Raw genomic sequence first — 19,001 nt, 5'->3', positions numbered from 1 at the left:
AAATGGTGCTCGAGTATTTTAGAATTAATTTATTTTTATTTATTTTTATTATAAATATTTAATTGATTTTATTATAATGTTAATAAACCAATATAAATCAAAACCCTGTCCAAAAATATAATTTAAAAATAAAAAAAAAAATCATTTCTTAATTCTCATCTATCTTCTCCCGAAAAATAAAGATTAAAAGACACTTCAATAGGACAACGAGTGGAGCTGTTGTCGAATGTTTGTAATAAAGATGTCCATTTTCTATTGTCTTGGAAGTAACGGAAACCAGTGACAACTACAAAGCTTTGTCGTCGAAATCATCAATTTTCGTCTTCGTAGAAATGGGCACCGGTAACAATTATTGATGAATGATATTGTGACACGTGGACAAGAATCAATTTTTTTTACTGTAATTTATTTTAGATTTTTTTTCTTTAATTTATTTATCAAAAATGACTTGATATTTTATTAAAAAACTGAAATTCTAATCTGAATCAAGTAGATGTTTAACAATATAATTTGTCAACTAATAAGTGCTAACACTGTGAACATATAGAAACATAAAGAGAGATGATATTAAACATAAACTTTGTCACAGAAGGACACAATGCAACCGTATATTAATAGAAGGACCTGATTAAATATTTCGTACTAATAGAGGGACCAATTAAAAATATCTAAAGCCTCCTATGCAGGTTGTTGTCTCCCTTGGTCCATTTTAATCTTACAATGATCCACGGGCTTTCATTCCAGGACCATTTTTTTAAACTCTGCTCAAGGCCAATTTTAATCTTACAAGGATCCATGGCCTTTTCCATCGTTAGAGCAAACTTTGCAAAATGTAAGGCCCATTTTATAATACAATGGCCCATGGGCGTTAATGCTTGGCCCATAAAAATAAAATTTTGGAGGATTAAAAATTTGAAGTTCATGACATTGGAAAAAAAAACCCTATTTACGTTACCAGCATCAAAATGATGAAATTATTATTATTATTATTAAGAATAAGAAGTATTTTCACCTCAGTTTGCATAGAAGCCTAAAACATTCTATAGTTGGGAAGAAATTCTCCACAATTCATGCTGCAAGCTCAGAAAGATGTATAGAGAGCTGCACTTATTCAGCATAACGAATGATTAACCTGAGAGCTTAAAAGGAAAATAGGAATGGATAGTAAGACTTTTGGTGAGGGCTTAAAACCAGTATAAAAAAAAAAATTATATTCTTATAAGATTAATATGACTTAAAATATTAATATCTTTGTGTTTGAACTTTGGGATTTTTCTTTCCTTTCTTTTTTTTTTTTTTGAAAGAGTGATTGAGTAGCAAGACTTTTGGTGTGTTAACTAAGTAGCTAGCCTTATTATATATATGTATATATATATATATATATATAAACAGTCATGATCAGCTAACTGTTACCATGATCATTTTTATATGAAGAAGATTTAGTTTTTATTTAGGAAAGCAATTTTCAGAAATTGCCTCATTGGTTAAAGTCTTCAACTACCTTAGCTTAATAAACACATTGTTATCCTCAAAATTATAGTTATTAAATCTAGTTGGGAAATTTACCCATCAAAAAGTTGGTTAGGGCAATGTCTTTTTTAGTGTTCAGTTTTTACAGCATCCAGCTTTCACTAAAGAACTTACTTGGACTTCAAAATCCTATTCCATGTGTCGCACTTCAAGCAATTAGATAATCTTACAAAATCCATTTCAAATATATGCATAGGTGTCACGGCCAAGAATATTCATATATACTAACATCCAAATTAAGATTACTCTTGGTTTTCATTAACATCGAAATTAAAAAAAAAAACTAATATTAAAATTAAAAGTTATTCTGAACACTCAATATTTATTAATATCAAAATTAAAGATATCATATATTTTTCTATGTAATATTTATCAATATTCTATTTGTAATTAAATATTTATTGGTATCAAAATCAGAAATATTATATGCAAACCATCAAAAATATAATATAACAAATCCTTAACAATCTAAAACAAAATTATTAACACAACCTATCTTAGATAAGACATTTAAAAGGTGTTAGTATCTTTCATTTTGTATAATCAATCTTTTATTATAGAATTTGTGTTGACTAGCTAGGATTTATAATGATCATAATAATACATAGTGACTTTTTAAACCTAACCTTTTCCTTTTAAGAACAAGTCAAAACCTATTTTTTCCCCATAAATCTTAAAGGTCATCATGATGTTGGTTACGACAACAATTATAATATATATTAAAACAAAACCTTTTTATCATTCATTTCACTATATTACTAAAATTTAGGGTTTATTTGAGATGTTAATAATGCTTTTTTTATTTTTTATTTTTCCTACTTGAAAATTTTATTCATTCCAGTCCCTCAATCTTTTTTATTTCAAAGATGTTAACACATGTAATTGTTTTCAATTTGAGTGCAACATTTTATTCAGGATGTAAAAAAAAAACGCAACTATATTAGATTTCTTTTTGATTTCGTAAAACAAGATTTTTTTTATCAACACAATAAGGACCAAAATTGACACAACTAAACAAATGCAGCACTATTTTTAGTTGGCACAAAAAATTACATCTTAATTCTACGGTTACAATTTTTCGCCAAATTGAGAATCATGAGTGAAAGTCTCTTCATCAAATTTCACAACTATAATAGCATTATTTATCTCCTATAAAATAAAAATAAAAAATTTCTAAATTCAATTAAATTTCATATTATTCACACAAATAAACAATTTTAAACTAATGATAACTATCAAAACACTTACAATAAATATTATTTTTTGTATTGACAATGTTTTTCTACCTTTTCATATATCTTCTTTCTTTATATGAGTTTCCTTATATAACTTTGTCATAACTCAATCTAGATTATTTTTTAAAAAGTAAAATAAAAGCTAGCAACATGATGAAATTAGGTTGAGAAGGATTTTAAAAATATGAAAAAATCAAGTTATAATTATTGAAGAACTTTTGAGGCCTAATTATACCCCATTATGCCAAAAACAAATAGTGAAACAAACGCAAATTTAATGTCAAATTCAATTATTATTAAATAAATTTGCATAAAAATTAAGTCTAAAGATATAATTAAATTGTAATAGTCCAATTTAATTTAATCATAGGCCAAATTGAATTTTAATTATGTTTAAGAATTAATTTGGATCTAATTAAAGGATTTAATTAAATGAAAGGACTTAATTATATTTTAAATGGGTCAAATTAATTTTATTAAGAGCTTAATTGGTGAAAAAATAAATTTAGGTACCCAATTTTGGCTTCATTATGAAGATTGGAATTTTCAAAAATCAAACTTTATTTTTACCAAGTTAATTAGTTGTAATCAGGGGTAAAGTTATAAGAAAATTGAAATTTTGAAGTCAATTAAGGGTTAAATTGAAGAATTTCACAGCCAAGGACTAAAATGCAAAAGATGTTGACCTATAGGAGCTCAATTGACAAAAATCAGAGGTTAAATAGAAGAAATTGAAAGATTAATAGTCAATTAGAAGTTAAATTGTATAAATTCAATACTAAGGACCATATTGAAAAAGATATGTCAATTTAAGGTTAAAATTGATGTTTTGAAGTCAGTCAAGGGTGTATATAAGATAAATCAAATATCGAAGGATCGAAATGAACTTGACCAAAACAATGTCGTTTTAGTTACTATTCATTGTCTTTCCCATTTTACCTGATAGAAACTACCTAAATTGCTACTTTTCAAGTGCATTTAATGCTTTATTTCTCCATCAAACTTAATCAAACTTGCATGCAAATGATCACTTGACATTTCTCCAGAATCCTATATGGTCCATTCAGGCCAATTGACACCATAAAGACCCTCACAACAGCCTCAAGTAGCCACCTCAGGTTGCTTTGAACTATTAGATTTGATAATTCATTATGTCTATTTTGAATTAACAGTTGAGATCCTTCCTAATTGAATTAATGGTTGAAATTTTATCCCTAATGAAAACAAGATTACTCCCTTCCCACCCCTATAAATAAGGGTAGATTTCATGTCCTGAAAAATGAGAAAATAGAGTCCAAAAATCACAAAAAAGTTTGCCTCTTCCCCTAATTTTCTACTATTTATGCCTCTCTCTCTCTCCACCGCTCCTTCTGTCACTACCACCACAAAACTATCATGATTGAGGGTAGCTCAACCTCTTCCACCAACCCAATTCCTTACTAGTGGCAGAAACCATCACCATTATTGCCAACTTTTTCTTCTTCTTTGTAAGCTCTCTTATACATGATAATTGTGGTTCTTGCCTCCAGCTGTACTTTGAACCACCACTTCTTCTCCAATCAGGCGTAGCAGTTAGCACCACCAACTTGTTTGCCATCAGCTCCACCCTTTATAGCTAGCCCAACCACTGACTGGACATTAGAAGCCACCACTGCTCCCTCTCTTTCTCTATAGACCTCCCATTTCTCCTTCTCCCGCTCTCTCTGCCACCAACCTTCATCATTTCAACTACCAGATAAACATCGTCACCGTATCAGGTATCCTTCTCCCTTCTTATTCTTCTTCTTCTTGTTGTTTTTCTTCTCTATTCATTATATAAACAATGGGTGTGAATTATAATTCAAGTTCACTATTTATGCAATATTGGATGTTCGACCAAATGTCTAGGCCAGATTTGGCCCACACTGAAAAAAACCATTTTGGTCCTATATTGGCCCATTCCAACCTTATTTGGGTTGAGTTTGGCCCACTTAGTTGGGTTGGACCCAACCTACATATTTTATATTATTAACATTAACATTAAAAAAAATTGAAAAAATTCCATAAAACATTTAAAAATCCTTTAAAAAAATTTATGATTTTTTCACAAAATTTTATATCAACTTTGCTTAATATTATATTGCATATTCACATTATAAGATACAAATCTGATATTAAAATACCTGATTTTCTCTAAAACTTGTCAAAACTTTTAAATTAATTTTTTCTTAAAAAACAAAAAAAAAACATTTTATTTTTATGCATACGATCAGATCCTAAGATTTTCCAAACATATTTTTCATAAACAAATTGCATCTTTTTCCTGTTTAAAAAATTCAAAAATTAATATCGCAATCAATTTATGATTATCCATTAGAATTTGCAAAAAAATATCAAAGACCTTTTTCCAATCTTTTTTTTTGTTTAGATGTAGATTTTAATATCTATGGGGTGTAAATTACATCATAAAATGCACCCTCAAATATTAAAGATACAAAGTATAACATAAATGTAATGCTAAATTTGTGACTTTAGAACGAATAGTATTTAACCTGATAAGGTAGAGAATCTGTTATATAGAAAAATCTACTTTGAATCGTAGACAAGACCAACAGATAGAAACCCGATCTAGAAAAACAATCTAATAACAATGTAGCTTACCTTAAGTAGAGTGTACTAGGGGTGATATGTCTTCTCTTTACACAACCGTCCTTTACTCAAATTCTCGTGGAACTGAAACTCTCATGAACCATAAATTTCTAGTGACCATAATATTAAGTGGCAACTCTTAAACCTTAATAATAATTTTTATTATTAAATTAAAAAAAAAACCTTTCCACACACCCACACCTTATTAAGAGGCACGACAAAAGCCTTCGTCATAACCAAATGAAGTCACAACACGACCCCTAACAAACTTCATGGAGTCAGTTCCTGCCAAAGCTTTTTTTCTTTAATTAAGTATTTTTTTAAAGATCTCACAAATAAATACATAATTAAACTTCAAGAAAAATAATAAAATTTATATCAATGAGCTCTTACTTGTCACTTTGCATAGATGATAACAGAATCGCTCCTTTAGCGTACTTGCTCATTGAACTATGAATTTCCTTATTTCTATTTTGTGTACCTAATATATTGCGAACACTTTGTAAAAGTTTTTGAAACTATAAATTATTGATACAATGCCCAGTTACTAGCCTCGGTTTATAGCTTTTCTACTTCTTTTGGTCATCCGAGCTGATCTTTCTAATTGCTTGTTTATGAGCATCATACAAAAAATCATATAATCTGGTATAAGAATTTGTTAAATAGAAATTAGATAAGAAAATAAAAAGAATATAAGCTTACAATAATATAACATTAATTAATTTAAACTTACCTAGTTGCATTATGGTTTTCTCATACTCTCCTTACAAAGCACATTATTACTCTAGTCCTACCAAAAAGTTTCTTTAATTAGTATTTTACATGGATTAGTTTTCAAATTTTAAAACACTAATAACTCAAATCATAAATTATTTATCCAATTTTTTTTTTCATTAAGCATTTATCATATACATGGTAGAGGTGATAACATAAGCAACTTCAATATTGGTAAATCTAAAAATCACTTCAAGCAAACTATTTTCATGTAATTGCAAAACTTAAAATGTCTTAATACAAACAAATGATATCATAAAAAATATTAGTTATCTAGATAGGTCACTGTTTTTATTTTTCTATACTTTTGCATGAAATTGACTCTATCAAATAAGAAGCTTATTTTATTGTTCTTGATAATTCAGTTGAGTCTTGATTGATAATTTTTATACGTTAATGATCTCTTCATAATCAACATTTAGATTCATAACACGATTAATAACTCTACTATTTGATAAATTAATAATATTTTGTTTGGATTTGTAATTGTTTCTTCTTGAATACATGGTACCTTAAATAAAATAATGAATATATAAAATAATGAATATAATGAAATGATTTATATTAACCAAAGTAATATAAGTCACTACATAATAAAATTAAAGATAATATTATATATGATCATAAGCTACTACAAACTATTAAGCACAAATTTCAATCATCATGCAAAACCAAAGTACTCGAAATAAAATCCTTACTCATCAATGTTGTGCTCTTCCTCAAAAGCATGGTTAGAACTACATTACTAGCCATGTTTGTTTCCCAGAAAGTGGTATCTGAAAAACCACTTTTCAGACTTTCTCGTGTTTGTTTGTTAACGAAAAATACTTTCTAATTAACAAAAAAATATTTTTCAGTTAAAGAAAAATTTATTTTGATTTTTAGAAAAGTGTTTTTCTTTTTAGCTGTGTTCGTTTTTTGAAAAGTGGTTTCCGGAAAACCACTTTTCAAATTTTATTATGTTTGTTTGCTGTCAAGAAAGTTGGTCAACAAAAAACACTTTTCAGTCAAAAAGCAAATTTAGTTTGGTTTTCAGGAAAGTATTTTCCTAAAAAATTTAGGCGGAAAACACTTTCTAGAAGTTGTGAAAAATTTATAAATGTCATTATTTACTGGTTATATCAAATTTGATCTTCAAAAATTTGATTGTTATATATATTTTATTTTGAATATTTATTTTTTAATTTAATTTTTTAAAATTTAATTTTTATATTAACTTTGATCCTCAATTTTATAGTTGTTATTTGCTTTTCTTCTATTATTTTTTTATTGAAATTTTTTATCTATCAAATTTCATCCTTATTCTTTTGATTGTTACATATTTTATTTGAAATGTTTTCTGAAATGTTAATTATTATTATTTTAATTTCTTTATCTTTTTTTTTTAGATTTGATCTTTATTATTTTGATTATTATTTATTTTATTTGAAATAATTTATGAAATTATATTTTTTTTTAATTTCATTCTTATTTAACTTTTTAATTTGTAAGATTTGTTCTTCGTTATTTTAATAAACTTGAGAAAAATAAAACATTAATAAATTATTTTCCAGTTTATTTTCAATAACATTACTAAACACTGAAAAATGTTTTTCAATATATTTTCTATAATACTATCAAATATTAAAAAATAATTTATTTTCTCTAAAATTCACTTAAAAAAAAACTTTCCCTCGAGCAAAACAAAAGGAAATTATCCTTATATTTAACCATCAATATTTGGGAAAATTTTAAAATATATATATACATATATATATATATATATATTATCGATTACGAGAAGTTAAGGAATAATTAAAGAAAAATCCCATACATATATTTAATTAATCTATTTTAATTCAATAAAATTTAAATAAAAAATCAAATGTCTGGGCCTAAGTGGCATGCCACGCTTGGCTTATATTTTTTAAAAGCCACTCATTTAGGTCTATAAAGCTAGCCTTTGACCACAATGGTGGTAAAAAATCATTTTGGAGTTTTTAGATTTAAAAATTTATTTTTTAATTTATTTTTATTTATAAATATTTAACAAACATCCTTATCATACTAATAATTAATATATTAATTCCAAACAGTTCTAAAAAATCCAAAAACCCAAATCAAACCATGAAAAAAATTATTTCTCAACTTCTATTTATTTTTTCCAGATAAAAGAGACCTTAATAAGACAACAAGTGGAGTTGTTGTCGAATCGTAGTACTAAAGATGTTGGAGCTGGAGTTGGAAATATAAATATGTCCAATTTCGTTTGTCTTCGTGGAAATGGAAACCCAGTAACTGCTAGAAAGCTTTGCTGCTTCATTGTCGTCGAAATCATCATTTTTTGTCTTCGTAGAAATGGAAACCTAGTAACAATAATTGATGAATGATATTGTGACACGTGGACAAGAATAAATGTTTTTTTTATCTAATTTTAATTTTAGATTTTTTTCTTTTATTTAGCAAAAACTATTTGATTTTTTATTAAAAACATGAAATTCTAATCGGATTAGGTACGTGTTTCACATTATAATTTCTCAACTATTGGCTGTTTGGGATTTAGATAACATTTATAATTTAAAGTATTTTTCGTTTAAAAATATATTAAAATAATATTTTTTATTTTTTAAAAGGATTTAACAAAAATAATTTTTAAATTTTTATAAAATGTGGTTTCAAACGCATTCCCAAATGCTAAGTGCTATAGAAGGACACAATGCAACCGTATATTAATAGAAGGACCTAATTAAATATTGCTTACCAGTAGAGGGACCAATTAAAATATCTATGGCCTCCTATGCATGCTGTTGTCTCACTAGGCCCATCTTAATCTTACAATGATCCATGGACTTTTTCATTCTTAGACCAAACTTTGTTAGCTGTAGTCAAGGCCCGTTTCAATCAGACAATGGTCCATGGGCTTTCATGCTTGGCCTATAAAAATAAAGTTTCGAGGGATTAAAAATTTGAAGCTCAAAATCACTTTCATAAAAAAGAAAAAATTAAAAATTCCTTACATCACTAACATGAAAATGATGAAATTATATTTATTTATTTTAAAAAAATAAGAAGGATTTTCACCACAGTTTGCATATGAAACATAAACCGTATTACCAAAAATTTTGATTTTTTTACTAAAAATTATTATTTTTTATGTTTTTAAATTATTTTGATATATAGCTTTTTAAAAATAAAAAATATTATTTTAATATATTTCTTAATAAAAAATACTTTCAACTTCACCATTACTACATCTCAAACAAGGTTGGAAGAAACTCTAAACAGTCCGTGCCACAGGCTCGGTAACATCTGTAGAGAGCTGAGCTTGTTCGCATTCAACATAATGTGAGCTTGGAAGGCAAATAGGAATTGGTAGAAAGAACTATGGGGTGCCATTACGAAGCAGTGGCTGGTTCAATGTCAGCAGCTTGCTTACCTTCAGCAACGGCAGCAACAAGAGCATCTAATTTTGATGAGTCAAGTGAAGTGCTCTTGGCAATGCCTTTAGAAGGTGAAGCAGGCTTGTTTTCATCGGCAGTCGCAGCTGCATCTGCAGTAGCAGCAGTTGGTGTAGGAGGGTTTCCCTTCTTGGCATCTTTCCCTTCATTTTCATCCTTTCCATCTTTCTCAACTTTCACATCCTTGGCATCTTTCCCATTCTTTTCATCCTTCCCACCTTTGGCAGATGTGGGAGAGGGAGGCATCATGTGATGTGGAGGGTTCTGTTTCACCCTTAAAAGATCAGTGGGTTTTCCGGGCTTTGGACCCTGAATTACAGCAATGGAAGGTTACTTTTCATCATCTTTTCTACCCCTTCTTTTATCAATACTTGGCACCTCTCGAGGAATGATCTTTGCAATGGCTTTCCAGTAATGTTTATCTGCCTCTTTGTGAAACTTCTCTTGGTTTGCCAAGTACAGCTGCAGAAAAGCACATCATAATAAAGCTGGAAGGAATGTAGAAAACTTCAGTGCGGATCTGCACGTCGAAAGAAATGGGGAAGAATCATTGGAAAAGTGTCTTTACAGAAATTTTACCTTCTCTCTTTCTCTGTTCTGAGCTTTGTTAGTTTCACAATTCTGCTTCCTTTTCTCATAAAAAGCCCGTATATACTCTTCAGCTTCATTGATGATCTGGTTTCTCATCTCCTTCTCTCTTTTTTCCTTTTCCTCTAGATGGAGGGCATTCTGCCTGCAAAATACGTATGTGAAATCTTCATTAGCATAAGATGTCAAATTTTTATCCATATGATGCCTTCCTTATCATCCCCTACACATAAGAAGATTTTGAACTTCCACTTCATATCTGCATGTGATCAGCCAAAACAAAAACCATGCAACTCTGCACTGACAATTCACCATAAGAAAGAAAGCTATCTGTTGCAGCAAATTATAGTCTGTTCTAGTTCATTTTCATCAGAAAGGATCGTAAAAAGATAATTAGAGAAATACAATATAAATGATCAAGAAAAAACAAAGATTACTCTAGAAGATTTCGACAATATTCCGATGAATCTATAAAAATTAGAAGCCCTCTTTTACATTAAGATTTTGAATTAGCCATAGTGCAATACAAGTATGGTGTAATGCAAAATTAGCAGCATGTAAAAATCAAAGAGGTTTTAGTACTGTCGTTGCTTCATATCAATCTAATCAGGGAACAATAAAAAAAACTATTGAAAAGATGAACTCTTAACTGTTTTACTAGAGGATATTCAAAAAGCCTTTGAATGACTGCTTTCTATACCAATCAATTCTTTAATAAATAAAAAAAGAAAAAGAAGACTTTAATTTGATTGTTTAAACCCCTTTCAATTCTAATTAAAAACTTGATATTCAATAAATTAGCAATGTCTCAAGAACAAGATTTTAAAATCAATGTCTTGCTGCTTCTAAAAACAGATGGTTTAGGCTCCCATCATCATCAACTTTTCCTTTTATGGTCTCCCAAGACCTTTTTTAATGATAGTTTATCTATTCCAATAATAATAATAAAAAAAAAAGAGAATGAGATGATCCCAAATTTATAAAATCGATGCTTATCTTCAATTAAATCATCCTACATAATTCGATCATCTTAATTCTGAAACATCAAACGTCAATCAAAATTATATATATCAAATTTTCTCTTCCAAACTCCACCTCCCCAGTCATTAAACCATAGCCCCATTGCAAATTCCAAATGTACAATACTCAAATCCAGATCCAATCAAGAAAGCGAATATAACCCAATTCCACAAACAAAAACAAAACTCACTTGCGCCAAAACACACACACACACCCCACCACCACCACCAGTCTCAAACACCTCAGACTCAAAAGTTGAGGGAAATTCTGGACTTGGAGAAGGCATACCAAACCCATACACAGAAGAATGCATGATGTTGTCATTGAAGAAATTTTATTGAGCCAATGGTGTTGCCCCAGGGAATGATGTGTCATCACCTGGGTAGCCAACATCATAATCACGTTGGACATGCTGCTTTGTGGGGTCATTTTGATATCCTTCAGGGTTGAATGAATCAAAGGAGGATGCCATTGTTGATGATTTGATGCAAAATTTTGTGTTTCTCTAATATTTGTGTATTAATGGAGATTATTTGGAGACTTTCGCTCTGTTTTACTAGGTGGTCGTTATTGCAGTTAACGTTGTGTTCGGATCTGTTAAGGTGGGTCAAGGATCCCCGTTGATATTTTGCAAGAGTTAAATTAACTAAAAGCTCCTCAGGTATTGGAATTTTATTGTTCTTAATACATACATACATACAGATATATATTAACATAACAACTAATAATAATTTTATTGTTCTTAATACATACATACATATATATAGATATATATTAACATAACAGCTAATAATATCTTCTTCTTCTTCTTCAAATTCTTCCTTCTACGCAGTTCTATCAATAACTAAACGAAGAAAGGGATCACTGTTTTTCTATTCTTGGGATAATCCTCTCCAAACTTCTGCAAATACCATTTGTGATTGGCACATGCCCTAGGCACCAAGTTAGAACATGTATAGAGGAAAAAACCAAACCCAGCCCATGACCAAGTCATCACTGCCCATCCAAGCCACTCCACAATCTCTCCAAAGTAGTTAGGACAAGTTACCAGCTCAAACCACCCTCCTCTTGGCACCTTATATCCACCACTTTCACTCTTCAAAACCAACAAAGCCGTATCAGCCCACATATTAATTCTCATGCCCCACAGAAAAACCACCAATCCACCAAAGAATTTCCACCAAAACAAACCACCATCACTATCGTAATCACTTTTATAATGAGAAACCCACCTAGCCTGTATGTAAGTATTCAATGCTTGAGTCAAAAATCCATTAAAGGTCAAAATCAACGGGAAACCAATAGTGGTTTTGGTATTCTGTTGAGAGGTACGTTGGTAAATGCGAAGCGGGTAGATGAAAGTGCGGTGGAAGTAGTGGATGAGATAAGGAGACATGAGAACTAGAGCTTTGGGATTTGTGAAGTGTTGGCCAAAGGGAAAGAGGATGAGGGGGAGCAAAGTGGAGGGGCTTTCCATGATAAACCAAGCCAAAGGTGGAGAAATTGTAGGTCCCCATCCTAGACGGTTGTGCTTGCCATATGGGAATTGAAAGAACCTTAGGGCAATGAAGGTAGGGGGTCCTAGGAGGTAGTAAGCTAGGAGGCTGTAATGAAAGAAGCTCTGGTCTAACAAGGCCATTGTTGCTTGCTTAGTTTGTTGCTGATGATAGATTTGGAGTGATGATGTACTAAAAAAAGGCATTTTATAGAAGTAAAATGGAGCATCATGATAGCACACCATGACTGGCAACTCGCGTAGTGATGAAAATGTTATATTATTGATTTCAATATCTAATCATTTATTATCTTACTATTATTTATTATTTGATTTCAATATCTAATCATTTATTATCTTTCTATTATTTATTATTTAATAAAAAATCATATATATATATCCCAACTTCTCCAAATACCATTTGTGATTGGCACATGCCCTAGGCACAAAGTAAATCCAGTAATTCAGTACTATCCTACTTTACCGTATCATGCTTCTAAGTCAAATCTGACGGTCATTTGTGGTTGGTACATGTCGTAGACACCAAGTAAATCCAGTAATTCAATACACATGTTATATTAGCATGTTTCTATCTTATATTGTTTAATTACGTGCACACATGATGAAGTCTTCATTTATTCTTTAAAAATTATTAATTTAAAAATTAAAAATCTCAAAACCATTAAAAAATTATTTAATTCTTAATTTTAAAATCTTAGAAAAATAGTTAATGTATGTGTAAGTTAACCTAAAAATACATGATTAAAAAAATATTTTTTATAGTTTTAAAAATTTATTTTTTAATATTTTTAAATTGTTTTAATATAATATGTTTAAAATAATTTAAAATAAATTATTTTAATATATTTATAAATAAAAAATAATTTAAAAAACAAATATATAACACTTTCAAATAAGATTTAAAATGAAGTCCAACGATAGTCTCCTTGCAACAAACTATGACTTTGTAAACTATCTAAACAAACTTGTCGAGCACTCGTAACACTATTTCACAAACTGATTTTGTGACATATGTAAGGGCGTCTTCTTTTTGTTTTTTATCTGTAGAGTTAATAGAGGAGGTAAAAATTGTTTTTTAAATACTTTTTATTTAAAAAATTATTTTTAAAAAAATTATTTTTGATATCAAACATATTAAAATAATTTAAAAATACTAAAATAACTAATTTACAATAAAAAAAATATATTTAATCTATGCTAAAAAAATCACAAAATATCGCTATAGGTACAATCCAATTGGTCCGCATGATTTTATGATACTAATCAATTACCAATTACAGAAACTGTTCATATACTACAAAAATAAAAGAAAAAACCCTTCTAATTTCTCAATTAACCCAAAATAATCACTAACTTTTGACAGATTTTGTCCAAATTTTCTCTGTTGATTTTAAGAAAATAACAAAAAATTACAAATTTTGAAAATCAATCAGCGTCATGCACGAATGACCAAATTCGAAGCCCATTTAGCTTTCATTTGGTAAAGTTGTTGCACTCATTTTTTAAAATACTTTTAAAAAAATTTTTAATGTAAAAATATATTAAATCAATGATTTTTATAGTATTTTTTAAATGGCTGTGTTGGTGTTAAAATATTTAAAATATATAATTTTAATACATTTTTAATTAAAACATATATATTTATAAAAATATCATATACTGCATTATTAAATACACAATTAGTCGTAACATTCATTTATCCTTGAATCCGTTTGTTATGGCTTGGAATTAATACTTTTAACAAACAAAAACTCTCATTAAAATGCTTTAGGTAAGTTCTTAAACAATGATCCCATTTTGTTTATTTTGTTTTTTGCAGACGCTGTTAAAATTCCAAGATTTGAATTTCATTTTCTGATTTATTTTTTCATAAAAAAGTAATTGAGATATTTTTTTTTCGATGTTAAATTGACGTATTTTAATGATATCTAATCGGAAAAAAAAACCTCTATTCAGTATGGTGGTATTAGGTTTCACTGTTTGGAGTAGTAATAATAAACATAAATAAAAAAAAATGAAAGCAGCGATTGATTAACTTTTTAGGTGTGAGGACAACTTAGATATTTAACACACACGAGAAATTATATATATATATATATATATAAAAAAAAAAACTAAGTCAATAGACAGAAAGGGCGGGCAAATAACCCTTTTAAGAATTTATTTTTGGTAAATAAACTAATTTAGATGGAGACAATTTAGGTATGACCAGAGGTTTTCTAGTGTTTTGAAGTTGTTGTTTTTTTAAAAAAATATATTTAAAAAAAAATTAATTTATTTTTGTTTTAAGTTAATATTTTAAAAGCCTGTTTGGCTACGAGGAAAGGTTACGTTTTTTCAAAAACACACTAAGCAAATGTTTGGTAAAAAAAAATTGTTTACTGTGCACGGATCCCCAATTTATTGTGTGTGAAACGCAGGGAAATGAAAAACAATAAATTGCTGCTTTCTGCGCGGCCAAACTGAAGCTACTATTCAGTGAACAATGGAGGATGTCTCCACTGTTCGCTAAATAGTTTTTTTTTTTAAATTAGTATAGTTAATTAATTTTACTTATACTGTTTACATCAACATGAATAATAATTTTTTTTTAAATAGTTTAAGGTGAAGTAAATTCACTCGTATTGTAATTTTAATTTTATTCTTGATAATATTTTATCTAATTTTGTAGTTCTTGTCAAATAAATTTTATAGATAATGAAATTGTAGATAGTTTTTTGTTAAAGTAATTTTTTTAAGTGTGATATATTTCATGATGTAATAGCAATAGTTAAATCCATAAAATTTAAATTAAAAATCATCAATATTAATATATATTTTTAAAAATTATTTTATAATCTTAATTTTAAAAACAATCTTAACCAAACACATTAAACTACTTTTTCTTTAACCTCAATTTCAATAACAGTTTTAACTAAACACCTATTTTTTCAAACTAACCTCAACTAAAAGTATTTTTTATAAAATAATTTTTTTCAAATCACAACCTCAACAGTTACCATAATACCAAACACAATCTAAATGTTTTCAGATTATTTTGATGTGTTAATATTAAAAATAATTTTAAAAAAATAAAAAATATATTATGTTGATATATTTTAAAATAAAAAATAATTTGAAAAATAATTATTACCACATTACCAATATTATATGATAACATGACACATTATTATATAACATGGTTTAAGGATTTCATGCAAAAGTTTATAGTAACGTTGGTGAATGAAGAGAAAAATGAAAAGAGGATAATAACCTTGGTGTTTATAAAATTAACTTTGTAAAGCTGACAACATACGAAAGGATTTTGAAATCGCTATTGATGGTGGGGTGGTAGTGTTGGCTGTATTTCCTAGAACAAAACCCTTTTTTGAAATTGCTCGTTCTTTTACCTTGAGAAAAAATCCTGAAGTTCTAGCTCTTTTTATCTACTCAGCAAGGGTGAAGTCAAATCTAAAGCAAATGCCTTGAACCTTATTGATTCAAATTAGAGCAGGGATGGGACGGATGGATGTTTGTTGATTTTATCGTAATGCAACGTGTCAACGATTATGGGACGGCCATTTTAGTACTGTTAAGAGCAACCAAGTTGATATCTTAATTTGAATATTTGATTTAATTTTTTTTTTTACTCAATCCAACAACAACAAAAGGAGTCTAGTAAATGCATGCTTAAAAGAAAAGAAAGAAAAAAGAGTAGAAGTGCGCATACATTCAATTGGAAACGCAAGAGTGATTACAAGTTCAAATTATTACCATGCACAATCGCTAGACAGACACAATCCAAGATGTTATCGATCCCAAAATCCCGACCTCTGAACTTACTAGAGATTGTGCCTTCTCTTGAGATCAGAGAGTTTATTAGGCAGCCGCCAGCCCCTAATGTAGATAAGCAGTAAAAAAAGGCCGTAGTAGAAATAGTGCAAGAGAACCTGTAGACGAACTTTGTTGAAATATAGCGAAATAACCGAAGGAAAAACAACGGCCACCCCTGTAATGATGATTGTTAACAACCAACGATGGGATCCTGTGAATGCTATGTTCACACACAAAAGGAATGCCCCGAACATCATGTAAATAGCCGAACAAACCATGAATATTGAAAACCCAACTGCAGAGATTTGAAATGTGGGATAATGAACGAGTGGCAAAAGAAGGAATAGAGCTGCCACCACAGAGATACATAAAGCCCCCACATCGAGAAATAAATAACCACGCAGAAGATGCTCATAATTGATGTAATGGGAGGCTGTATAAGTGCTGTTAAATTCATGAAGACGATGGCTTGAGTTATTGTTATCCCTTGATTGTGGCAGTTGTATAACACCCGCAAAGGTTACACCAGCAACAAGCACTGCTACCACTAGAACATTCCCTATCATGGCCTTTGTTTCCTCTCTTGCTCGTGACATAGGTAGTCGAGTAACAGGGAAAAGGTCCTTGAGGGATTTCTTAGGGCGGGCATTGAAGAATAAGATCGATAATGTTATCAACTGCATATATAGCACGGGGGAAAAAACTTAATTGTTTAATGAGTTCTTGGCACTTCCTCAATTGCATCCAAAAACGTTGACCTTCAAATGCCTTTCGCAGAACCAGTAATTTTCTGGAATTATTTAGAATTTTTTAAAATAATGGTATACAAGTTAAATCAATTGGGCTTGAACTAGAAGTTTAAAAGATTAGGGATGGCAAGGGGGAAAAAAAAGAAAGAAGAAAAGCAAAAATACCAAGTTAAAATACCCAACCGCCATTTCGTCCTTTGGTGATGCCTCTTCTGTATCCATCTTATTTGAATCAACTTCTTTCTGTGTCCAAAATAATAATAATAATAATAATAATAATAATAATAATATATGTTAAAATGCAGTGCTCTCTGTGTGTGCTATGGCTAGACAACAATCTAAGCAAATGAAACTGGTTCATGTTTGAGAAAAAGTCATTTGAGATAAATGAGATAATTAAGCTGAAGTACAGTTTTAGGGCTTACGAATTTTGCGAATACAAGCCAAGTACCAACAGTAGGATTCCAAGTTAAATATTGTTAATATAAAAAAGAATGTTCGTATTTAATATATAGAATATAAAAAAGAGTGTGAGTATTTAATCATGAACATTATAAAAAAAATTTATATGGGAACTTAGAAATTGATGCGTGTATTTAATATATAGAATAAATTGAAAATTATATAATCCTATAAAATAGAGAAACTGAGAAAGAGTTGTTAGTGTTAACTAACACAAAACAAAAGACAATATATATATATATATATATATATATATAAAAGATCTTTTATCTCGTGCTGCGAGATATTTTAATTCTTTTTATTTAATTACATGACAATAAAAATTAATTTTCATAAATAATTTAAATTCTATAGGATAAAAAAATAATTTAAATTGATTTGAAATAAAAATAAAAAAGGTATCTGTATTTTTTTAATCAAAACCATTTTCCTTATTAATACGTTCCATTTTTTTTAGTAATGTTTTTATAAAATTATTTTTTTTAATAACAACCTATCATAATCTTATAAATAAGTTTTAATTAAAAGATAAAAGAATAATGAATTGATGATTTTCTTTTAAAAAATATATTTTTTTTAGCTATGTTTTTATTCCATAAAAACCTAAAAGCAATTAAAATAATAAATATGGACAAAATTTTTCATGATTTTATTGAAATAAAGATATAAAAGATATCTATTTAATAAAAAAAAAATTTAATTAATCCATCCTCTCTTTTTTTGGATAGTATTTTATAAAAAACATTGTTTCTTAAATAAAAAAACTTATCATAATCATAAACGTAAATACCTTGATCTCGGGCGCAGGGGTAGTGTTCTTTGAATCAAACTGCCTTCGTTCCTTGGCACGCTGGCAACAAAGAGGAAGCCCAGATACCAAAATATTAAAACAGAAACATTCCTAAAATATATAGAATTTTGTAGCTCCATAAATGATGATCAAATTAATAGCATACCATTTCATCTGTTTTTATGTATATCTCTTCAGTTCTTTCGGAAAATTCTTCAGCCAACTCATATGGTGTCCAATTGCTATTGTTAACAATGAAACGTTCAACGCGATTGTCACTCACAAGAAGAAATGTAGCCATGCAATGGCCATACCTTGCTGCCAAATGCAAAGGTGTATTTCCATCCTCATCTATCGCATTTAGCAGCGGTGCGTCGGGCTTCCGGTCCTGTTTGAGTATATACCTAACCACATTGCCATTTCCATTTTTGGCCGCTACATGAAGAATGTTCTGCCCTT

General features: G+C 28.9%; 2 protein-coding genes across 2 annotated transcripts in view; both read right to left on the bottom strand.

The window, feature by feature from the left end:
- Positions 1-11,977: 11,977 nt before the first annotated feature.
- Positions 11,978-12,994, bottom strand: LOC105140399 (steroid 5-alpha-reductase DET2-like). Its single transcript, XM_011047208.1, has one exon. It carries the CDS (start codon positions 12,951-12,953, stop codon positions 12,057-12,059), a length of 897 nt encoding a protein of 298 aa, XP_011045510.1. The 5' UTR covers positions 12,954-12,994; the 3' UTR covers positions 11,978-12,056.
- A 3,416-nt stretch (positions 12,995-16,410) lies between these two features.
- The window catches only part of LOC105140406 (ankyrin repeat-containing protein At2g01680-like), a 3,219-nt gene continuing 628 nt past the window's right edge, over positions 16,411-19,001 (bottom strand). The window contains exons 2-5 of the mRNA XM_011047216.1: positions 18,709-18,998; positions 18,543-18,602; positions 17,456-17,533; positions 16,411-17,218 (exon numbers count right to left, since the gene is read on the bottom strand). Of these exons, the coding sequence (XP_011045518.1) occupies positions 16,550-17,218; positions 17,456-17,533; positions 18,543-18,602; positions 18,709-18,998 (1,097 nt within the window). The 3' untranslated portion in view covers positions 16,411-16,549. The remainder of the gene's footprint in view (positions 17,219-17,455; positions 17,534-18,542; positions 18,603-18,708; positions 18,999-19,001) is intronic.

The sequence above is a fragment of the Populus euphratica genome, unplaced genomic scaffold (assembly GCF_000495115.2).
Source record: "Populus euphratica unplaced genomic scaffold, PopEup_1.0 scaffold106.1, whole genome shotgun sequence".
Lineage (NCBI taxonomy): Eukaryota > Viridiplantae > Streptophyta > Magnoliopsida > Malpighiales > Salicaceae > Populus > Populus euphratica.
Note: the sequence above shows the minus strand (reverse complement) of the source record. Positions and strands in the feature narration are given on the sequence as shown.